The 24,811-nt window shown below is 44.5% G+C and overlaps 1 protein-coding gene across 1 annotated transcript; it reads left to right on the forward strand.

The window, feature by feature from the left end:
* Positions 1-6,739: 6,739 nt before the first annotated feature.
* LOC122742880 (C-type lectin domain family 4 member F-like) lies at positions 6,740-23,538 on the forward strand. The gene is made up of 6 exons (XM_043987448.1): positions 6,740-6,896; positions 16,478-16,576; positions 18,310-19,533; positions 19,926-20,077; positions 20,931-21,043; positions 23,275-23,538. Exons 1-6 carry the CDS (start codon positions 6,803-6,805, stop codon positions 23,408-23,410), a joined length of 1,818 nt encoding a protein of 605 aa, XP_043843383.1. The 5' UTR covers positions 6,740-6,802; the 3' UTR covers positions 23,411-23,538.
* The last annotated feature ends 1,273 nt before the right edge of the window (positions 23,539-24,811 follow it).

The following is a 24,811-nucleotide window of genomic DNA, read 5'->3' on the forward strand; positions in this document are numbered from 1 at the left end:
CACATCATGCGTTGGGCTCTTCTCCCTTTGTGTCGTGTTTTCAAAATCACAGCATTCCAGAGCTGGAAGAGCCCTCAGTGGCCATCTCATCCCACCCCAGTCCATACAAGAGTCCCCTTAACAGTTTATCTAAGAGACTGCCATCTTGCCTCTGCTACAAGGCATCCAGCGAGGGGGGACGCGCTTTTTCCCTAGGAAACCCACTCTGCTCTGCCATAAATATGTCTTTTCTGACATTGAGCTTAAACTTACTTGTGCAATTTTCCCCCATTTTACAGTTGAAGAAACTGAGGTCAGGATCACACAGCTATGAGGTCATACTTGAACTTGGGTCTTCTGACTCCAAACCCAGTGTTCTACCCATTTCCAACACCTAGCTGCCAATCTGATTTCCCTATAGTTCTGATCATGTCACACACACACATACACACACACACACACATGCACACTCCACCCCTGCTCAAAGAGTTCCCATGTCTCCCCATTACCTTCAGGAATGAATATAACACCTCTGTTTAACCTGCTCCCTCCCTACCTTGCTGCCCCTTTTACACCTTACTCCCCCCCCATAAACTCAGCAAGCCAGCTGCACTGGCCTCGTGAAGTTCCTAAAACCAAACGCTCCATTTCCCGGGAATCTCCCACCCCTGTGGCTTTGCCCTGGCTGTCTTCCATTTCTGGAATCTCTGCCCACCCTTCACTTGCACACCTTAGCTTCCCTTAGGTTCAAGTCCCAGCTCAAATCCCAACCTCTTCAGGCATCCCCCTTGGTCCCCACACCTTCCCCACCTGATGATGCCTTCCCTTCTGAGATGGACTTCCTTTCCTCTGTATCAATCTTCTGTATTCCAAGCTCTTTCTCATTAGAATGTGAGCACCTTGAGGGCAGCTACCTTGTTTTTTCCTCTCTTTGTGTCCTCGGGCCTTAGCCCAGTGCCTGACACATTGGAAGTATTGAATAAATTCTTGTTGATTATTAGCTCCATGACTGTGTATAAATCATCTAATCTAAGTCTCAGTTTCGCTATCTGTAATATCCCTCCAGTTATTGTTATTTCGTTTGTTTGTTTTTGCAGGGCAATGAGAGTTAAGTGACTTGCCCAGGGTCACACAGTTAGTAAGTGTCAAGTGTCTGAGGGTATATTTGAACTCAGGTCTTCCTGAATCCAGGGCTGGTGCTTTATCCACTGCACCATATAGCTGCCCCCACCCTTCCAGTTATTGTTTTGAAGTTCAGATGAGAAGTAGCCTAGGAGAGTTTGCCTCTGTGGGATCACCTGGGCCCAGGGAAATAAGTTCACAGGGAAAGAAAAGCATCAAGATTCTGGCATAGGAAGAGGCCTCCCTCACCCCACTCCTGCTGCCTCTGTGGCTGAGATGCTTCTATTTGTGATAAGAGCAGGACCCGCAAGACAGGATAAAACTTGTTGTCTATACTCTGCTCTTCTAGGCTTCTCTCTGACTCAGTCTCTCTCTGTCTCTGTCTCTCTGTGTGTTTCTCTCTCTATCCCCCTCTGTCTCTGTTTCTCTGTCTCTGCTTCTGCCTCTGCCTCTGTCTCTCTCCTTCTCCCTCTCTCCTTCCAGATTCTGATTTCTACAAGGAAGAAGGAAGCCTTGCTGGAGGAGGGAGGAGGAGAAGGAGGATGCTAGGGACACTGGAACATCTGGGGGCCGTGTTATGACTATAGACTCTGTGACTAGTGAGAAGCAGGTATGTTTGTGGGAGAAGGGGTGGATTTCAATTTCCCTCCTTTCTTTTAATCCATGAGCCTGAATGAGTAGAATAAATAGCTGTCCAATAATCTTTTCTTTGGGGAAAACATCCCTCCTTGTTGTTGAGTTGTGTCTGACTCTTTGTGGCCCCATTTGGGGTTTTCTTGGCAGATTTAGGAGTTGTTTGCCATTTCCTTCTCCAGCTGATTTTACAGATGAGGAAATCGAAGCAAACAGGGTCAAGTGACTTTCTCAGGATCACACACCTAGTAAGTGTCTGAGCCTGTTTTTTTAAAATAATAAATATTTTTATTTAAAGTTTTGAGTTCCAAATTCTGTCCTTCCTTCCCTCCCTTATCCTCCCCCCTCCCTGAGCCAGGATGTCCAAAGATTCATCTTCCTTAATTAAAATCTGTCCTCAGATACTTCCTACCTGTGTGACCCCGGGCAAGTCACTTAACCCTGTTTGCCTCAGTTTCCTCACCTGTAAAATAAGCTGGAGAATGAAATGGCAAACCACTCCAATACCTTTGCCAAGAAAAACCCAAAATGGGGTCATGAAGAGTCTGACACAACTGAACAATTTTGGACTAGATGAATAGTTCAAGTAGAATGTCACCTGATGGCCAACTCTAACATTACACGCTGAACTAATTCAAACATTTTGTAGATTGTGATCTACGTTAGGGCTTCTTAAATTTTTTCCACTCTCAACCTCTTTTCACCTTAGAAATTTTTACACAATCCTGTAACAGCACATGCATTGCAAAGTATGCATGTTGTTTTTTGGAACAAAGACTGCAACGACCCCCACATATAGTTATGTGACCCCCCATACTGTAGTTTAAGAAGCTGGGGTCTATGTGACCACAGGTATCAGTCACTACCGTGGCCGAGTTGAGTCCATCATGAGTATTTATTGTTCCTGTGTAGATATTCACTTGTGGGTGCAGGAACAAGGTCACAGAAATTATTTGACTTGAAATGCTTTCTAAACCTTTAAGAATTCACTGTATGCATCTATTCTTATTAAGTAACTTGCCCAAGGTCAGAGAGCAGCACAGGCCAAGTCCTTTCATTACAAATCCAGAGTTCTTTTAATTGGAATTCTCTATCTCTTTCCTCATCTGTAGAATGGGAGGGTCAAATCCATTCCATTAAATTGAATTCCCATTTAGTGAGACCCTATTTAGTGCCAAATATTATCTCATTCAATCTTCACACCAACCCTGGGAGGTAGGTACTATTATCATCCCCATTTTGTAGTTGAGAAAACTAAGGCAAACAGAATTTAAGATTCACCCAACTAGGGAGCAGCTGAAGCCAGAAGCTGAATTTGAACTCAGGTCTTCCTGCTTCTTATCTCACTGCCTCAGATGCCAGAGAAGTTTATAATTTATCCCATAGGCAATTGGAGCTTCTTGAGTAGACTTTTGCTTTAAACATCCAACTTGCGCTGTTTTGTGGAGGATAGATTAGGAAGAAGGTCAATTAGGAGGCTATTACATTAATCCAGTCAGGAGGTGATGTGGGCCTGAACTGGAGTGGAAACTGTGTGAGTACAGAGAAGAGTCTGATTCTGGGCAAGAAGAAGACTTGGCAGCTGATTGAAAAGTTGAGGGTGTCACTGAGGTTGTCAACCTGAGCCAACGGGAGAAAGATGGCACCGCCCCCCACCCCCAGCAGGACCAGGGAAGAGGAGTATACTAAGGGGAGGGTATATTGTGATCTCTGCTTTAGGCTCGTTGAGTTCATGTTGTCTATGGGGCATCCAGATGTCCTGCGAACAGTTGGTGATGTGGGATTGAACCTCAGGAAACAGGTGAGGGCTAGGAGTCCTCTGCATACAGATGATAACTGAACCCACAGGAGCTGATGAGGTTACCTGGGAATATAAGAAAGAGAAGAAGATCCAGGCAGGATCCCCAGGCAGACCCGCATGAAGGGGACACAACATAGATGCTGATCCAGAAAAAAATAAAGCCTGAGAAGAGGTTTGAGAGGGGGGAGAAGGACGAGGAGAGAACCAGGAGGACCCTCAATGGTCCCCATCATTTCTTCCCATCCTAAATCTCCTTGAGGCCCCTTCCTGCCTGACCTCCTTTCTTTTATAGACCAGAAAAGGCTTATGGTTATGGATTACTTGCCCAGGTTCAGCCTCTGAATTTTCCTTTGAAGAATAAGAAGGAGGGAGGAGGATGGGACAGTGAGGAAATGGAAAGTTAAAGTCAGCATTTCCCTGTCCTCTCCACTGACTCTCCTTAAGACACGTGGTGCCCTATGGAAATGTCACTTCTGTCCAGAGGAACCCCTGTCTTTGAGGCTTCCCTTCTCCCCCTTTCATTCCTCCAACCCTGTTTGAAGAGCTTGCAAGAAGCCTTGGGGTCATCTAATCCAGCTGATTTATTTCAAAGAGGTCGACCAAGTCGTAGCTAGCAAGTTGGAAGGGGCTCTAAAGATTGGTCCTTCCCATCATCTGGTCCAACCCCTTCTTTTAACAGAAGAGGAAAATTGAGCAGAGACCTTTAAGTGACTATGGCTATATTAGGTCAGACTCTGGTTCTCTTATTCTTGGCCCTGCCCTGCCTACCACACTGTGTTACCCAGGAAGGGGAAGTCAAATGGAGTTTCCTACCCAGCACCCTTGCCTCCAATTCTGACACTCCACTGTGCTAAATTATGTCTTCCTGTTATTCTTCTCATTCACCCTTGCCCCTGGTATTTTCACCCCTGAGCCAGTGCCATCCTCAGCCAACAAGCATCTGTCAAGCACTTGCTATATGCCAGACCCTGTCCCCAAAACTTGTTGGGGAATGCAAAGAAAGGCAAAACCAATCTGGCCTCAATGAGCTCACATTCTAATGGTGGTGGGGGGACAACATGCAAAGAACATGGACATACGACACATGCAGGGTGTTCCACGCTTAAAGCTGCACTGAGATTTTGGGGACACCCTCTACAGAAGAGTATATGGAAAATAACCCCAGAGGGAAGGCTCAGCACAGGGACTGGGAGAGACCTCCTGCAGAAGGTGAGCTTAGACCTGAGTCTTGAAGGAAGCATGCCAGACACGGGGGACGGCCTCAGCCAAAGGACAAGGGACAAGCAGAAGGCCACGGCGGGGAAGGCATGTGGGGGGAGCTGGGAGGGTGAGAATGGCCCAGCTTGTGAAAAGATGATGTTCTACTTGGTCCTGGAGGGATCCACTGGGATGTGTTCTGGCCTCGGTCAGACCCGTGCTTTCAGAAGGTCCCTTTGGCAGCTGGGTGGACGAAGGATCTGAGGCCAGCCAGGTGGCTCTGCCCCAGAATGGTGGCTCTGTAGGCAGAGAGGAGATAGGTGGAAATGACTTTGGATGGAGGACCCACAGTCCATTTGTCCATAGTCATCCGCAGGTCAGTTCCCCATTAGAACGTGAGCTCCCTGAGGGCAGGGGTCATCTTCAGTCTCTCTTTGTACCCTCAGCTCTCGGCACAATTCTTGCTGCACAGTAGGTGCTCAATGGATCCTTATTGACTGACTGACAGACATTCAGAGAAGACAAGAGTTGGCTGTGACCTGGAAATATGGGGTGAGGAGGAGCGAGGAGTCCAGGATGACACAGAGGGTGTGAATTTAGGTGAGAGAATTGTAGCACTCATGAAAGTGATGGGAAAGCTGGGAAAAGGGGAGGACTGGGGGAGTGTTGAGGATCTCTGGAGATGGCCAAGAGGCAGTTGGAGCATCAAGCTTTGAGCTGGCAGGAACTTTAGAAATCACTTAATTCAACCCTGGGCAGGTCGGTGGCACACTGGAATCCAGAAGACCTAAGTTCAAATCCAGTCTCAGACACTTACAAGCTGTGTGATGTAAGGGCTAAAATTCTAGTTCGTCTGTCTAAAATCTCTAATGAGTGGTCGCCAATAAATTAGAAGCTTTAGCAAGAGTTAAACTTTTAAGCATTTATTAAGAATAAGAATTTGGTAAAGAGAGAGAGAAAGGCCTAGATTCATCTATCTATCAAAGGGAGAGTGCATTCCTAGCTCCACTCTCCACCAGCATCCTGACAAAAGAGAGAGAAAGAGAGCCAGCCTCGCCCCCTCTTCCTGCCACAAGCAAACGTCACTTCCTGACGTCAAAGAAAAGCTGTATGGCCTTGCCCTCAGAGGCCTTCTCCTCATGGTGGAGCTTTCTTACAGTAAGTCTCCCGCAGGTGGCATCATTCCAATCATTACAATGACCCTGGGCAAGTCACTTAACCCTGTTTGCCTCTGTTCCTTCATCTGTAACATGAGCTGGAGAAGGAGATGGCAAACCACTCCTATATCTTTGACAAGAAAACCTCAATTGGGGTCAAGAAGAATCAGACAAGACTGAATAACAACAATCCAACCCTATCCTTTTATAAATGAGAAGTCAAGGGACTTGCCCCAAGGGTACTGAGGTTGGGGGTCAGCAAAAGCCATGCTCAAACTGTCCATTTCCAGCCAGGATTAGGGGGACAGACTTCTCAAATATAAGCAGTAAGTGGCAAAGCCAAAATTCAATCCCAGTTCTTAGAAATCCAGCACTCTTCCAACTACATCAAAATGGTCCATCTAGGGGGTGGCAGACCCACCCTGTCTCTCTTTCTCTCTCTCTCTCTCTCTCTCTCTCTCTCTCTCTCTCTCTCTCTCTCTCTCTCTCTCTTGTTCAGATATGGGTGAGCCTGGAAGGTCACTATGGTCCCCTCCATCTGTGAGATTCAGCCTCAGGTGGTCTCAGGGCACTTGGCCCAAAGGGGACTGAAGTCAGGGGGTCAGCAACTAACTGATTGGAGGGACAGACTTCTCTATAGAGTTGGACCCTAAGTAAAGTTTTGAGGAAGGAGAGGAATGGAGCCTCAAACAGAAGCTGTTGAGGAATTCTCTTGGGGGCCCCCAAGTTGGACAATGAACTCAACCCAATGGCTGCTGACCACAGTTCTGCTGAGTCAAAAGGACTGAGGGGTAAGTTGGGACAGGGAACAGGTCATCAGTCTATAAAAGCACCAGAGTTGTGTCAGTTTTCCTTCCCGTTCTTTTCTCTGAACAAAATTCTCCTGGAGAGACCAACAAAGATTGGGTCAGAGATGGGGGACCAGCCCATGATGGAGGAGAAAGAGCTAGCCAGCCCGAGTGCCCACTTCAATACAGCTCACCAGCACATTGTTCTGAAGCCTCAAGGTGAGCCCACGGTAGCCCCCTCCCTCCACTTCCCCTCCATTGGGATCCTCTCCTGGGCTCATCTTAACATGACTGTCTATGGTCCTTGGGCAGTCCAGGCAGGGTCAGGCGATAAGTAGGTCAAATGGGGTCTGGGAGCTGTGTCAACATGGCTTACTATGCACCAAGCACTGTGCTAAGTACTGAGGATCCAAATGCAAGGGGGAAAAAGACAGCTTCTACTCTCAAAGAGCTTACATTTTAATAGAGGAAGACGGAGCTTCAAAGAGAGTTTAAAGGAGGAGGAGGAGGAGGAGGGGGAAGAAGAGGAGGGGGAGGCGGAAGAGGAGGGGGAGGCGGAAGAAGAGGGGGAGGAGGAGCCCTCATCTGGGGGCGTGATGGCAAAGTCCAGCGCCTCAGGAACAGAACCAGGAAAGGAATGAAAGCTGGCTGGTCTGGATAGTTCCCAGAAGAATTAACTAATGGGGGAAGGGGGCCTTCACTTGGGAGGTGGGAAAAACAGGAGGAAAAGATCTTCCAGGGTGAGAATGTAGGTTGGGCATGAGGGCAAAAGTCTGGAGGATGGGATTTTAATTAATTTTTTACTCAAAGGTAGCGTGACTTAGTATCTATGGCGCTGGCTTTGGAGACTGAAAAATCTAGGTTCAGAGGCCACCACCAGCACTCACTAGCTGCGGGAAGGTTTTTTAAATCTCTTAGAGACTCCATTCCCTCATCTGTAAAAAGAGGAAGTTGGACTTGACAGTCCCCAATGTCTCTCTCAGCTCTGAATCTATGCTCTTACAAATTCTCACTCAGCCCAAGGTTGGTCAACACATCTCTGGCTTTTATAGAATCATGTCAAACACATCTTCTATACATCTTCTATACATACAGCACCTTCTATAACATCTCTCCCAGAGAGTTTAGATCAGGGGGTCTTAGCCTTTTTTGGGCCTTGGATCTCATGGACAGTCTAGTATGACTCCTCTTCAGAAGTCTTGGGGCAGCTAGGTGGCGCAGTGGATAGAGCACTAGCCCTGGATTCAGGAGGACCTGAGTTCAAATCCAGCCTCAGACATTTAACACTTACTAGCTGTGTGACCCTGGGCAAGTCACTTAACTCCAATTGCCTCACTAAAAAAAAATTTTTTTTAATTTAAAAAAAGAAGTCTTAGGGACCCTTTTTCAGAATACTTTCAGATTCATAAAATAAAATGTTAGATTACAAAGGGGATGGGAACAAGCATTTATTAAAAACTTACTATGTGCTGTTAAAGGGCTAAAATTCTAGCTAGACTGTCTAAAATATCTAATGAGTGGTCGCCAATAAATTATAAGCTTTAGCAAGAGTTAGACTTTTAAGCATTTATTAAGGAGAATAAGAATTTGGTAAAGAGAGAGAAAAAGGCCTAGATTCCTATCTATTAAAGGGAGAGCACATTTCTAGCTCCCTTCTCCGCCAGAGTCCAGAGGAAAGAGCGCGAGACTGAGCGCCAGTCTCTTCCTTCCTCCTCCCACTAGCCCGCGTCACTTCCTGACTCCTGGTCTTGCCCTCAAAGACCTTCCCTTCATGGGCAGAACTCCTCTACAGTAAGTATCCAGCAGGTGGCGTTATTCCAATCGTTACAGTCCCCCCTGTTGTTCCTCAAGAAACAAAATGTTTCCTTGACGGAACAGTAAAAACAATATGATAACTATTGCTAACTAATAATATGTGAACAACAATATAGAAAAGGAAGAGAGGAAAGTTTTGTCCAGAGGGGCGATTTTTTTTGTCCTCATGAACCGACGCTTTGACATTAGTCTTGCAAAGGGAGGGCCTCTGCAGAGAATACATGTTACAGATGGTGTATATTATAACAGAAAGAGAAAAAAACCAACAAAAAGAACAAATCAAAACTGTTCATTTAAAGTCTCTGAAAGTCTTTTCTCAGATGTCCTCTAGGTGTAGTCGTGGAATGGAAGTCTTTTCAGGGGTTGATGTGTGGATGCTGGTAATCAGCCAGGAAAATTTCCTACAAAATTGAGCTTAACACAACTTTAAAATAGCTTTGTCAATAATCAAATCAAACAATGAAAGTTCTCAAAAACATGTCTAAGGGAATTCAGAATCTTAGTTGTTACACATGAAACATATAATAAAACAAAAATTGAACCATTCTTTAAAATTATATTATTATTATAGTCCCCCTTTATGGAGGGTAATTGAGAAGACAATTGCTGCGATATTAATTTTTAAAAATAATTTTTATCTTTGTTTCATCACTTTTTGCATCATCTGCCTAATTATCCTCATGCCATTATGAGAAATTAAAAAATCTAATATAATTGGTAACAGGTGTCAAGGCCAAATTCAACAGTGTATTTATCATGACACCTGAGATAATTATGGGGGTTACCATAAAAGAACAGAGAAATGATGGGATATGAACATTCCCACACTTGAGCAATATATACTGTCCATGCAGTATGCCAGGCTTAAAATAGGTGGATGGAATACATGTCCATGCCACCAAACATATTGGAGGAAACTGAGTCAGACTTAATCAGATGCATGGGATTGAAATGGTCCATGGCATCAGGCATATAGGAGGGAGCATAGAAGCCAGGTGTAGAAGTGAGATGGGTGGGATCAATACTTCCAGCCATCTGTACAATATTGTGGGGAAAAATAAAATAAAATATTAAACCAAGAGAATCCAACCTCAACATTAGTCAAAAGCCGTTCCCTCGGCCATACCTTGACTTCATGCGAGTCTCCCCTCATGTGACAGTTCAGTGTCTGCTCTTGCATGTATTCCTCTTGTGATTGGATGGCATCTTGGCCAACTGGCATCTGATAACTCAGAATAAAGGCAATTAATGTCTTAAATGATAAGTTCCCATAATCCAAGTCTCATATGGATTTAAAAATTGAGGATAATAAATGATTGCAAAAAATGTGAATACATCTTGACTCAGAATATAATATATAATTATGCAACAATTTCAAATAATACCCCTTTTTTAACTTAGTATACAATTACTTTTTTGAAAAATCTGAACATATTTAAATACAAGTTAAAGCACAACACAATCTCAAAGACAACTTTTACAAATGTTCCTCTCTTTTTTTTTTTTTTTTTTTTGGAATATGCTTATCAAAAATAATACTTCTAGAATCAATTTACACTTGCCATGGCAAACAATTTGCCAGGGAAATGCTTTAAAGAGTTTGATCAAATAATCAGTTGAGAAAAAATAGCAAAAACAAATAACTCAGAATATGGGAGCACAATACTCCTAGAATTAACATTGTATTATGAAATCAAAACCATGTTTCAAAATTAGATAGATGAATGAACAGAAGAAAATACACGTGGAATAATAAAAGACAATGAAATTCAAACTAGGGAAATCTAAATGAATATGAACTTAATATTAATAAGAGTATTACAAAATATAAACTTGATCGCATGACTATAAAAAGCTTTTACAAATATTCTCCTTGTTTTAGAAACTAAGTATAAGACACAATCTCAAAAGCATTAAAATCTCTATGAAAATAAACCTATACCATTAATTCCAAAATGTATATGTAATAGCATAGAAATCCTATGTAACCTCTGAACTGACATTAATAATCTGAGTGAATTCAGAACACTCTTGATTCCGATATCTAAAATCCCCAATACTCATATCAATACCTTGCTGCTTACTTCTACATTTCTGTACAATATATACCCTTCCATGGCAAAAGAAGCAGAGTCTTGAACTATGTTGATGATTGTCATTCTTATTCAGCTTAAGTTTTTCTTCTTTAACCCCTCTACATTGTCTGTCGGGCTTTTCACCATACAAATGCTTTATAAGATTACTAATGAAAGACAAAAGCAGGTTAGCAAAATTATGAACAAAACGAGCATATCTGGAATTTAAAGAGTTTTCTAAGATTGTCTCAAAAGCACAGCCAGGCCAGGGAAGGGCTGAGCCTGAAGCTGCAAATGCAGGTAGAAAAAGTTGAGCATGCGCATCAGATCTCTGGACTTCCCAGGCAGGGGAAGCTATGGGCTTGGCCATAGGAGGAGTAGAGGGTGGGGTCTGGGGAGGAGGGGAGGGACCAGCGCAATTTGAATCCGACTTGATTTTGAACTCAGGCCTGGATTCCTCTTCCCCCACTTTGCCTCCAGGTGCTAGGGGATTAAAAGCTTCTAGAGGGTGGGTCATTGCCTCCAGGCATGCAAAATTAGAGCAACAATTAGTGTTAGAACTGGGAAAAGCTGCAGGAATCTCTTCAGGTTTCTCTGAAAAAGCATGGTTGGGAGAGGGAGAGATATTTCCTTGTGTGAGTAAGTTGCTGGCTCTTTTAACAAAAATAAAAAGAAAAATAGAAAATCCACAAAAACAAAGCATTAACATGATCTTATCTCCCATTTGTCTGGTTAAACAGACTAAAATCAAAAATAGGGTAATTAGGGAGTTTAAAAGGTCCATTCGAAAAAATTTAAAGGGAAAACACAGCCAGTACGCCAGTACTTAGCAGTTTAAAGGGTAAGGGAAATTTCTTACCCAACCAGAAGATCAGAAGTGAGGTTCAGCTTTCCTCTTCGTGGTCAGCCATCTGTTAAAGGGCTAAAATTCTAGCTAGACTGTCTAAAATATCTAATGAGTGGTCGCCAATAAATTATAAGCTTTAGCAAGAGTTAGACTTTTAAGCATTTATTAAGGAGAATAAGAATTTGGTAAAGAGAGAGAAAAAGGCCTAGATTCCTATCTATTAAAGGGAGAGCACATTTCTAGCTCCCTTCTCCGCCAGAGTCCAGAGGAAAGAGCGCGAGACTGAGCGCCAGTCTCTTCCTTCCTCCTCCCACTAGCCCGCGTCACTTCCTGACTCCTGGTCTTGCCCTCAAAGACCTTCCCTTCATGGGCAGAACTCCTCTACAGTAAGTATCCAGCAGGTGGCGTTATTCCAATCGTTACAGTGCCAAGTTTCATGTTAAGTGCTTTATACATATTATCTCACTGGATCTTCACAACAGCCCTGTGAGCTACAGGTGGACAAATCTAGCACTCATTATCCCCATTTTAGAGTTGGAGAAACTGAGTCAGACAGAGGTTAGATGATTTACCCAGGGTCACAAAACTAGTAAGTAAGGGGCAGCTAGGTGGCACAGTGGATAAAGCATCGGCCCTGGATTCAGGAGGACCTGAGTTCAAATGTGACCTTAGACACTTGACACTTACTAACTGTGTGACCCTGGGCAAGTCGCTTAACTCTTGTCCCACAAAAAACCAAAACAAAACAAAACAAAAAACAGAAAACAAAAAACAAAAAACTAGGAAGTATCCATGGTCAGAATTGAACTCAGGTCTTCTTGTCTCTAGGGCCAGTGATTTATCCACGGGACCACCTAGCTGCCTCTCTCCAAAAACAAAACAAAACAAAAAAAACAAAGAAATTGATAGATCCTAGGTAAAAGAATCTCCTGGTTGGAAGAATAACACTCCTGAGGACAAGGGGCTAGATTCTGTGATTTCTTGAGGTCTCTTCCAGCTGTAGGGCTCTGTATTTCTACACTGACACTGGCCTTGGTCCTTTTGTGCACCACCCTCCTCCCCACACACATACACCCCTAGCCCCATTTCCCTGCTTAGTTTAAGTCAAGCACCAGTAGTGGCCAACACCACACACAAATACTCTAGACTGATCTACACTCAGGTCATCAGAATGCTCCAAAATCTTCCCTGCCAGGGACTTTGTTCCTTTGTATCACCAGGGAGTCTCTTTTGTGGGATCAGAGACTTAGAGATGGAAAGGACCTCAAAATTCATTTAGTGACCACTGGTCCAGGAAGTGGTTTTCTAATCCTTGGATAACTGTGTTTCAATAGAATGTATTTTATTTTCTGAATTTACAAACATTCTTCTGACAAGGAGTCCATCCATTGGCTTCACCAGGTTGACTGACATAGGGCTCCAAGACAGGCACAAAAATGGTTAAGAATCCAATGTAGTCTGGGCAGCTAGGTGGTGCAGTGGATAAAGCACCAGCTCTGGATTCAGGAGGACCTGAGTTCAAATCCAGCCTCAGACACTTTTGACACTTACTAGCTGTGTGACCCTGGGCAAGTCACTTAACCTTCATTGCCCCACCAAAAAAAAAAAAAAAGAATCCAAATCCAGTGAGGAAACTGAGACCCACAGATGTGAAGTAATTTGTCAGGTCATATAGTTAAGTGGAAGAGCTGGTGTTCAAACCTAACTCCAAAAACAAGGCTCTTTCCACATACCAGGTTGCCTCCTAATTCATGTTCAGGAGGCCATATGCATACTCACACACACACACACACACACACACACACACACACACACACACACACACACACACACACACACACCTCCCTAATCTTTTCCCCAGCCCAAGCTTTTCCTCCCTTGTCCCATTAGACTGTGACCTCTGTGAAGTCTGGGATTGTTTTTGCCTTACTTTGGATAACCAGTACTTAGCACAGTGCCCAATCCATAGTAAACACTAAACAAAAGCTTGTAAAATGATTGACTGGCACATAGTAAATAATTAATAAATTTTTAGGTTTATTAACCTAAAAAATGCTTGTTTACTGGCTGACTTTCTGTGAGGATCTTGACCTCTAAGAAAGTCTGTCCCTCCACTTCACCCGCTTTCCCTTCCTCTTCCCCCCTCAAGTACAATGGGGGTGCAGGAGGGAACTCTGTGTCTTTGATTTCTAACCCTTCTCTTCTCCCATTGCTACCTTATCTACCTGCTGAAGTCCTTCCTCAATTGAGTTATACCCTTCCTTCCAGCCGTGGATCCCCCTTTGTCAACTCAGGACATCCCCAAATAGAAAAAGCAATGAGCATCGAGTGAAAGGACTTGGATTCAGATCTCAGCTTTACCACTTCTCCTGCCTATATGACCTAGATTAAGCCGCTTCTCTGTGAACCTCAGTTCCCTTTTCTGCAGAAGGAAGGAACTAAATCAGGGGTTCTCAATGTTTTTTGTGTTATGGACCCCTTTGGCAGGCTGACAAAGGCTATGGACTCCTCAGAGGAATGCTTTTTTTCTCCCTCTCTCTCTCTCCATTCATAATTGAAAGAAATGCTAAATTTTAATTAGGGTTTGGTGAAAATAAAGAGGCAATTTTTCCCCATTTAAGTTCACAGATCCCCTGTGGATTCCGGGTTAAAAATCCCTGGACTAAGGGGAAGCTAGGTATTGCAGTGGATAAAGCACGGGCCCTGGATTCAGGAGGACCTGAGTTCAAATCTGGCCTCAGACACTTGACACTTACTAGCTGTGTGACCCTGGGTAAGTCACTTAACCCTCACTGTCCCATTAAAAAAAAGAATCCCTGGACTCTCTAAGTGATCTCTAAGGTCTTTCTCTCCTCCCTTCATACTAGGGGACTTTGACATACATAATGATACTCCCTCAAATACCCTAATCTACCCATTCACCAAATTCCTCATTCCAAATGACCTACTCCTCAACCGCAGCTATATACTGAGATGATCAGAGGTGGCTAAGCAGCACAGTGAATAGAGTGGTAAGACTTGGAGTCAGGAAAATCTGAGTTCAAATCCAACCTCAGGCACTTAGTAGCTGTGTGACTCTGGACAAATCATTTAACCCTTTTTGCCTCAGGTTTCTCGTGTATAAAATGGTGATAATAATAGCATCTATCCCCCAGGGTTGTCATGAGGACAAACCTGGATAATGTTTGTAAAGTGCTTTATAAAGGGCTGTTTAAATACTTATACTCATTATTGTTGTTGTTATAGTTGTCATACTCCTAATCTTACCATCAGCCATCAAGAAACTACTCTATAGTGTACATAAAACTACTCTCTCCTGGCTCTCCTCCTACCTATCTGACTACTCCTCCTCATTCTCCTTTGCTGGGTTTTTGTCCAGTTCATGCTCACTCACTGTGAGCGTCCCACAGGATTTGGTCCTGGGTGGTCATCTCTTCTCCCTCAATACTCCTACACTTGGTCATCCCATCAGCTCCCATGACTTCAGTTATTATCTTTATGTTAATGATTCTCAGATCTACTTAGCCAGCCCTAACCTCCCTGCTGATCTCCAGTCTCTCCTCTCCAACTGCCTTTTAGAGATCTCAGACTAGATGTCCTGCAGACACCTTAAAATCAACATGACCAAAACTGAACTCAGTATCCTCCCACCCAGACTTTTCCCTCTGTCCAATTTAGCCTGTTATTGTTGAGGGTGGGCACCACCACCCTTTCAGTTCCTCAGGCTTACAATCAAGGCATTACCTTGAACTCCTCTTTAGGTTCCTCATGTGCAAAATGGGAATAATAGTAGCTACCTCTTACCTTCCACTTCCAATCTGTTTAAAGTTATGTTGACACAACCTTTGCAACATTTCTTGAATACTCCCTCTTCTCTCCTCTGACACTGTCCCCACCCTGGTATGGCACCTCATTACCTCACCCCTGGGTTACTGCTACAGCTGCTGGTGGGTCTACCTGCCTCGAGTCTCTCTCCACTCCAATCCATTCTCCATTCAGCCACCAAAATGATTTTCCTAAAGCTCATGTCCCACTATGTCACACAGACACACACACACACACACACACACACACACACACCCTACTCAACAAATTCTAGGGACTCCCTTTTGCTTCTAGGACCAAATACAACTTCCTTTGCTTGCCATTCAAAGCCTTTCATAGCCCTGACCAATCTCCCACCGCCTTACAATGTTCTTACCCCCTACTCCCCTCTGAACCAGTGATACTGGCCCCCTGGCTATTCCTCAGACAAGAAACTCCATCTCCTGACTCTGGGCACTCTCTCTGACTGTCCCCATGCTAGGAATGCTCTCCCTGCTCATCTCTGCCTCCAGTCTTCCCTGCCTTCCTTCAAATCTCAGCCAAAGTTCCCCTTTTCACAGGAAACCTTTTCTGATCCCCATTAATCTCAGAGCCTTTCCTCTGTTGATTGTCTACAATTCTTCATGTCCATAGCTTGTTTGTGCACAGTGTGTTTGTGCATTGTCTTTTCCACTGGATTCTGAGCTCCTTGGGAGCAGGGGGTGGCTTTAGCCTCCTTTATGTTCCCAGCATTTAGCATATTGACTGGCACACAGTAGGCACTCAATAAATGTTTGTTGATTGACTCTTCAAACTCTAAAAAGCCATCGGTTTTTGAATTTTTTATAAATAAGAGGCAGTGCGTCAAAGGAACTAATGTACTATCCCTGGAGTCAAGAAGACCTCCATTCACTCTCTGCCTCCAACACAAACTCTCTGTGTGACTCTGGGCAAGTTATTCATTGAGACTCTTGAAGGCTCAGTTCCTTCATTTATAAAATCAGTGATAACCTGTTCTGTTTACTTCACAGAGCTGTTATGAGTGGATTATTATCAGAGGAATACTTCACAATTGGGGCTTGTATCTTTTTCAAGAATGATTTACTTTCCTACAACCACAGCAGGGAAGGAAACAGGGAAGATGATCTTATCTCCACTCTACTGCTGGAGAAATTAAGGGCTGAGGAACTGTCCAAGGTAACAGAACAAGGCTTCTCAAACACTCTGCTCTCTCTCTCTCTCTCTCTTTCTCTCTCCAGGTTTGTACAAGACCAAGAAGCGCTCCTGCCTCAGGACATCAAGGATGGTTTCAGTTATTCTCCTCTTTCTACTCATGGCTCTGGTGGCTACTATTGTGTGTAAGTTTCTAGGAACTTTGGACTTTGGGCCCTGCTGACCCTCCCTTGGGTAGTGACACAGTGGATAGAGTGCCAGGCATAGAGTCCGGAAAACTCGTCTGAGTTCAAATATAGCCTCTGACATTTGTAGCTTAGTGATCCTGAGCAAGTCATTCGTCCCTGTTTATTTCAGTTTCCTTATCTGTAAAATGAGCTGAAGAAAGAAATGGCAAACCATTCCAGTATGTTAGCAGAGAAAACCCCATAAAGCATAAGATGCAACTGAAATGACTGAATAACAAAACAATGACCCTTCCTTCTCCTCTCTTCTGTAAATATCCCTCCTCCCCAAATGTGGCCTTGTCTAGGCTTCTAGCAGCCTGAGAGAACCCTTCTTCCCCACCTCTACACCAGCTGTCACCATGGGCCATAAGTCCAGCTCTAAAAAAACAAAAAAAAAAATCCAAACCAAGGGGTCTCACTTGTAGACTCAAGGCACTTTCCCCATTACCCCTAAGGTCTGGAGTACCCAGGAGCACTCAATACTTGAGTTGATGCCTCTAAGTGGACTTAGAGTCTGGAACACCTAATTGCAAATCCTACTCTGCACACTTGCTAGTTGTATGACCCTAGTCAAGTGTCCTAACTTTTCTGTGCCTCAGTTTCCTCATCTGTGAAGTGGAGATAATAATAATAATACCTACTTCGTGGTGTTGCTCTGAAAGTCAAGTGAAATAATATGTGGAAAGTGCTATGTAAATGTTAGCTCTTTTATTTGAAGAAACCTCTCTTTCATTCCCCTCTCTAATCCTTGCTAGGGTTGGAACAGCTATTTCTCCCTACCCTGAAATTCTCAGAACAGCCTAAGAATGTGGTGTTTCAGATTTGCAGAAACAGTGATCCTTGAAGAGTCCCATATCACAGGGCACCCATAACAATTGGATGAGTGAGAATGATACCCAGTGGCCATTCTCTAAACCAGATGAGTGGCTGTACCAATAAAGCTAAAAAGGAGATGGCCATTAATCCTCAATGTTCTGTACCTCCATTCCCTTACATAAAATGGTGGCATTCATTGAACCTGTGTGCTACACTTTCCTCCTCTGTAAAATGAGCAGGTTAGGTTCAGTGGCCTCTTCCCACTCTACATCCATGACCCTGTGAACTTACAAAGGGCATCTTCCTAATCCTCTGCCATTACCAATATTAACACTGACCCAAATAGCCAGAGAGGAAAGGGACCAGGCAGAGGACCAAGAGAAAATATCTTCCTTTCCTTTTCCTCCTTCCCCACTACCAGAGTTAGGTTATTGTATGTAGGTGACCTATTAGCCTATTGACCTGGGAAAAAGAAGAGGCTGTGAAAAGACCCTAGAGGCTGAATCATCTTTGAGGGGGCCCCAAACCAACCCCAATCCCCAGGGTCATTCTCTGACCTATCATTGACACCCATTCATTACCCATAGTAGATCTGCCACCTCAGGATTTCTGAAGCTGTTAATTTGTCAGTCCTGAAGTTAAGTATGTTGCCACCAGGGGGCAGTGGTAGCTCTCTAGCCAGGACCAAGTGTGTCAGACTAGCCTTTTCTGGCCAGGCTGTCCAACACGCGCTCACACGCGCGCACACACACACACACACACACACACACACACACACACACACCATGGGGAGGGGGTGGTGTCAGATCCCTCGGAAAACCCTAATTCTTCCCAGCTATAAGCCTTAGATAACCTTATAATCTTGTCCTCTCCAGATTTCCTACTATTCAGAGAGGAGGCAGATGTCCAAATATGTAAGGATTATTCTAAGAATACCAGCACCTGTAATGCTGGATTCCAGATGTTTAGAAGTTACCTGGAAAATGCAAGTGCCTTAAATTCCCAGAGCCCAGTGCTAAAAGGCAGTTTGGGCAATGCTGATATTGAGATCCAGATGTTAAAAGAAGCTCTGAAAAACACCAGCACTCAGGCAAAGGAGACACACGGAAGTTTGATGAGCATCAGTACTCAGATCCAGATGTTAAGAGAAGAGACAGAGAAGATCAGCTCCTTAAATTCACAGACTCAAAGGTTAAACGGACATTTGGGAACTGCTAGTGCTGAGATCCAGATGATAAAAGGGAGTCTAAAGAATGTTGATGCCTTGAAATCCCAAACCCAGATGCTAAAACATGATCTGGAAAAGGCCAGTGGAGAGATAAAGACTTTAAAGGAAGATCTAGCAAATGCAAGTGCTTTCCATTCCCTGATTCAGATGCTGCAGAGTGGTCTAGAACTCGCCAATGCTGAGATCCAGATGTTAAAAACTAATTTGGAGGGCAACAGCACCTTACATTCCCAGATCCACATGTTACAAGACAGTTTGGGGGAAAACAATGCTGAATTGCAAAGACTGAAGAAAGGTTTGGAAAATGCCAATACTTTTCATGCCCAGGCCCAGATGACAAGAGACAATTTGGAAAGGGCCAATGCTAAGATCCAGGTGTTAAATGAGCATATGGAAAAGACAAACGCTGAGATCCAGATATTAAAAAAGGGTCTAGGCAATGCTGGTGCACAGGCTCAGGCAGCAAACAATGCCCTGAAGAATGCCAGTACTCAGATCCAGATGTTAGGAGGAGATCTTGGCTCTATCATTACCTTAAAGTCAGAGGTGCCGCTATTGAGAAGTCATTTGGAAAGAGTCAACATGGAGATCCAGAAGCTTAAAGAAGGTCTGAAGAGTGTCAGTGTCTTCACTTCCCAGACCCAGACATTAACCAAAGAATTGGCAAAAGCCAACGATGAGATACAGAAGTTAAAGACGGGTTTACAAAGAGCAAGCCAGATCCCAGGATTAAGGAGTGACTTGAATAGAGCCAATGAAGAGATAAAGGACTTAAAGGAAAGATTAGCAGATGTCGGTGCTCTAAATGCTGAAATCCAAAAGTTAAAAGGTCAACTGGAGACAGTCACCCAGCAACAGGAAATGGAGCAAAGTAAGCAACAGCCAGGAGGGCAAAAGTCCTCAGCCAATGGAGGGGGTCCAAAAGGGGCTCAGGGCAAAGTCCTACCAAGTCAAGGTGAGGAGGGAAGAGAGGGCTCTCTAGAGAGTGTCCTTTGCCTACCATACCTTTGTTTGCCCCAGGAGGACCTCACCAGTGGGAGAAAGGGGCAGGCTTTCCAGAGGACTATATCAGGCTGAGAATATTTCAGTGTATGGCTGGACAATCCAGGGTCAGGTGGGCCCAGATGCTAAGAGGAGTTCCAGGATGAAAAAGGGGGAGAGGTTTGGAAGTCAAGAGTCTAGAAAGTTTGGGAAGATCACCTCTTTGCCATCCATCCTCAGAAGTCCTTCATTTGTTCTATTCCCTTGTATCTCTTGCCCTAGAGCACCTTCTGCAGATGGTCGCCCAAGGCTGGCGCTTCTACGAGGGGAAGGCCTACTACTTTTCAATCGCCAAAAAGTCTTGGGATGAGGCTGAGAAATTCTGCGTGTCCCACAATTCTCATCTGGCCTCAGTGACCTCAGAAGAAGAACAGGTCAGTGCCCTAAAAATGGGTCTAAGTTTTCTCAGCTATAAAAGCTAGGAATTGTACTGGACCATTTTTGAGACATCTCCTCACCCTCCCGGCTCTGCCCTCAGGTCCCTTCTATCACTGAGGTTCTACAATTCTTAAAGAGACAGGTTTTTTGTGAGGCAATTGGGGTTAAGTGACTTGCCCGGGGTCACAGAGCTAGTATTTATCAAGTGTCTGAGGTCCTCTTGAATCCAGGGCTGGTGCTCTATCCACTGTGCCACCTAGCTGCCCCAAAGAGACAGTTCTTAGCAGTGAGAGGATAGGGGGATGGGGACAAAGATGTGCCCTAGGACAACCACGCTCTCCAAGAAGAATGGATTCACACTGAAATAGAAAATGCTGAACTCTTTAAAGAGAGGACTCTGGACAAGACCAGACAAGGGTCAATGAGAGCAAGAGCTGAGTGTCTAGTAGGTAAAGGAAATGAGATCAAGGTCTAGGGTATCAAGAAGGGAAGTACCAGATATATTTAAACTTAGTCCTTAAGCACTACCCACCTACACCTTACGCGCGCGCGTGCGCGCACACACACACACACACACACACACACACATTTTATTCCTGCAACAAGCATTTGTTATATCCTAGAGACTGGACATATTCTGGAGGTACAAAAATAAAGCAGCCTCAGCTGTCAATGAATTTATATTCTATGGGGGGAAATCAATAAGCACAAAGATCTCTCTCATATATATACATATATATACACATGTGTATATAAATATACATATATATCCAAAGTAAATACAAAATCATTGTGGTATCGGCTGTGGGGTTAGTCAGTACGGTTCTAAGCTTTAATTCCTTTCTGCAGGAGTTTCTGAAAAGGGGAACAAATGGAGTTTATCACTGGATAGGCCTGACTGACAAAGGGACTGAAGGCATCTGGCGCTGGGTAGATGGGACTCCTTATGACAAGAGGAAAGGGTGAGTTCAAGATGTCTGCATAGCTCCATGGAGGGCACCATGTGTTTGTTCTGGGCAGACTAAAGCCAGATACATCATGAGTGGAGATCCATGACTGGGGATCCATGTGTGTGTTAGGAGGTTAGGACATTTAATTTCTGGGGCTCACAGAAAGTCTAGGCACCTTGTTTCTTGGTCTGACTCCATCTGAGCATCTGGTCTTCACAGGGACCCCACTAGGACCATATAATCCTAGGGATAAGAACTCAGGATATCTAGGTTCAACTTGTTCCAGTGGTGTGACTCTCAACATATCAATTGATGTCTCTGAGTGTGTTGAGAGGGTGAGAAGTAATAACCTCTATGTGATGGGGGTCATCAGAAGAACCTCTCAGATGTTCCAGACTTGGGTACTTCCTAACAATCTAGGCCTGCATGCTGACCCTTCTGATCAGCCCTACACTCAAGCCCCTTGATTCAGGACATGGCTGCTGGTTGGTCCCCAAGATCCAAGCAGTCCACCTGGGTGTGCATCAAAGATGATTTGTGATGGGGCAGGAAGATCCTGCCTCCTCAGCAAACAGTAAAAGGAGAAACAATTTCCACTTTCACTCTCTCTTCTTCCCTTTGGAATTTGTGGCTTGGAACTCCTGGAGATGCTGGCATCTTTTCTTGGACTTCCCGTTAGGAGTTGGGAGGATTTCCCCCCCTACACACATTGGTAGCAACTATGGCAACTTTATGTCCATGGCAATGAGGACATAAGCTTGTGTAGGTAAGCCTAAGAATAGATCTTGAGTCCTTGGCTGTCTTTTCTGCTTTGAATTTCTTTCCCTGAACAAAAAAGCCTGCCCAGCAAGCCTGAGATGGAGGTTTCTAGCCTTGGTGGAAATCTCATGACCTCCCGCAGTCAGGAGTTCCTGGATACTGATGAGCAAGCACTGAGAGGTGTTTCCTTGGAGGAGATGATCATACCCAGTCAGAGGCACCATAACCCGTCTAAGCACTTGAGATCCACCCTCAGGTTCACCTAGGCAAGTCCGTGTTCTCACTGCCTTATGAGAGCAGCCACCATAGTTGATACTAAGGAAGGGAGGGGAAAGAAATCTTCCCCATCCACACCAGGAAACCCAAGGAAGAGCTGTCAGAGTCCCAAGCCATGAATTCAAGAGGAGAAGGAAGGGTAAGAGCAGCCTACCCATGGACAAATCTTCCTGCTCAGACACCAATCATCTTTGACACAGCTCCCACCTGCCTCCCCCCACCCCCGCTTCCAATAAATGATCCAGAGGTTAGACATTTCCTATAGTGAAGGGCCCAAGCACCCACAGGGCTCAGCCCTTCAAAGCCAATGTGCAGCCTCTGCTCCAGGGAAGGGCCCCAGTCAAGCCAATCGGAAACCTTCGATTGCCCCCATTGCATCCCCGCTCCCCACATCAGTAAGTGGCTGAGAAAAAAGCCCTTTGTAGACCTTCAAGTGGTACAGAAATGAGGGTCACCTTCTCAGTCAGTAGCAAGCTTTTATTAAGGAATCCAGGGAAGCTGAGAGGTCGAGATGAGGAGGAATGTCTTCCGGGCATGGAGAGTGCTAGTGAAAATGCTTTGAGTCGAGAATTGGAGTATCTTGTCTGAGGAACAAGGAGCCCACAGTGAGGAACTAAGCAAGGGAGAAGTTGGGATCCCTGTTAGACTAGATAAACATCTAAACCCCCACTCACACACACCCTTTCTCTTCTCTCCAGCCTTCATCTTCCAAAAAACTCCTCCCCTGCCCTAGTCTCCTCCATCCATCCCTCCATCCATCCATAAATGAGCATTTATTAAGTGACTACTTTGTACCTGACTCAAAAATCCCTATCCTCAATGAGCTTATATTCAAACAGGACAAATAACACACACCCATGTAGGTAAATATAAAACGTATTCAAAATAGGTAAAGGCTACTTAGGTGACTGGGGAAACACTAACATCCAGAGAGACTGGAAAAGTTATTTATTAAGTGCCTTCTCTATATACCCCCACAGAGTAACACAAAGGGGTTTCTTCTCACAGGCAAGGCGTTCATTCCCCCATTCATGAGAGGGTCGTCATGCTATGCTCTCATCCATATTTCTCCCTCCCCACCACAATCGAGGGCAGTCTAGGCTCAGATGAGAATTATCAATCAGACGGATCAATTTCTGCTCAATTCAGCTCTGAGTAATCCCAATTCTTCCACTTCCCCGAGATGCAACAAAGATTTTTCATTCCAGGTCTTGGAACAAGAACCAACCTGATAATTGGAACCATGGAAATGGGATCCAAGAAGACTGTGTCCATTTTATGGAGAAGTGGAATGACATGATATGTCAGAGACCTTACCCCTGGATCTGCAAGAAGGTTCTGTAACGATTGGCATGACGCCACCTGCTGGATACTTACTGTAGAAGAGTTCTGCCCATGAAGCGAAGGTCTTTGAGGGCAAGACCAGGAGTCTTTTCTTTGGCGGGAGGAAGTGACGCGGACTAGTGGGAGGAGGAAGGAGGAGACGGAGGCACTCTTTCCTGAGGACGCTGGTGGAGAGGGGAGCTAGAAATGTGCTCTCCCTTTAATAGATAGGAATCTAGGCCTTTCTCTCTCTTTACCAAATTCTTATTCTCCTTAATAAATGCTTAAAAGTCTAACTCTTGCTAAAGCTTATCATTTATTGGCGACCACTCATTAGATATTTTAGACAGTTTAGCTAGAATTTTAGCCCTTAACAGTTCTGAACCCAAACAAGGACTTCAATCTCTTCCCCACCCCCAACCCCAGCAACGAACCAATATCCTTCGATTTCGGTTCTTTTTTTTTAAAAAGCTAATAGATATCTAAATTCTAGGGATATTGAACTAGGATTCATTATGATTTGAGTTTGAATCCTGCCTCAAATGTTTGCTGTAATCCTGGTCAAGGCATGTAACTGTTCTGTGCCTGTTTCTCTATCTGTTTCTCTAGCTCTATGGTCATGACCTTTGATCAAATCAAGATCTACCCACTCTATGACCACGACCAATTACACAGCTCTCTCACTTTACTGAGCTTCAATTGGCCCATGCTGGCTTTTCACCTGTCCTTGGGTACTGTTACAATATTGTACTGTTATTTTCTGTTTCACACGTGCCTATCTCATCCCTGGCAAAGCTGGGCTCAAGCCTAAGACCATGACTGGGACTCTAAATTCTGTCCCTACAATTTCTTTCACAGTGTCTTCTGTACATAGATACTCAATAAATATTTACTAATCCATTGAGCAACTTAGAATATTCCCACAAGTTCTTTCTTCAAACTCACCTCCTCTCCCCAGCTCCAAGCCTGCATGCCATCAGCCCTTGGAATTCTCATGATCATTACGCCACTATTTATTCGATCTGCATAAGACTTGGCCTTGAGTATAAGAAGCCCCTTGCCTTGACCCCTGGGTAGATGTTTGGTCTGGAAAGCTTGGTCAGTGTCACAAGATCATGTCCCTGTGATAGATACCACCATTCCCAGGAAATCATCTCAATGACTGGTCTTGCCTCCTAGAGAAGTCTGAGCATGCCCAGGGAATGATTCAGGATCGGTTGATTTGATTGGCTCAGGCTCAGGAGACAACCCCCTGGCCTAGGGTGGATGGACTTGCTCAAATCAGTCACCAAATAGTGAGGCAGGCCCAGGGAACCACTGAAGGCAATCACAGAGGGACAATGGCCAAGCCTCCCAATCACATGGTCCATGTGGTCGTCTGGCTATGTGGTTTCACCATCCCTGGTCCTCCTCTACCCAGCT

This window comes from Dromiciops gliroides, chromosome 2, assembly GCF_019393635.1.
Source record: "Dromiciops gliroides isolate mDroGli1 chromosome 2, mDroGli1.pri, whole genome shotgun sequence".
NCBI lineage: Eukaryota > Metazoa > Chordata > Mammalia > Microbiotheria > Microbiotheriidae > Dromiciops > Dromiciops gliroides.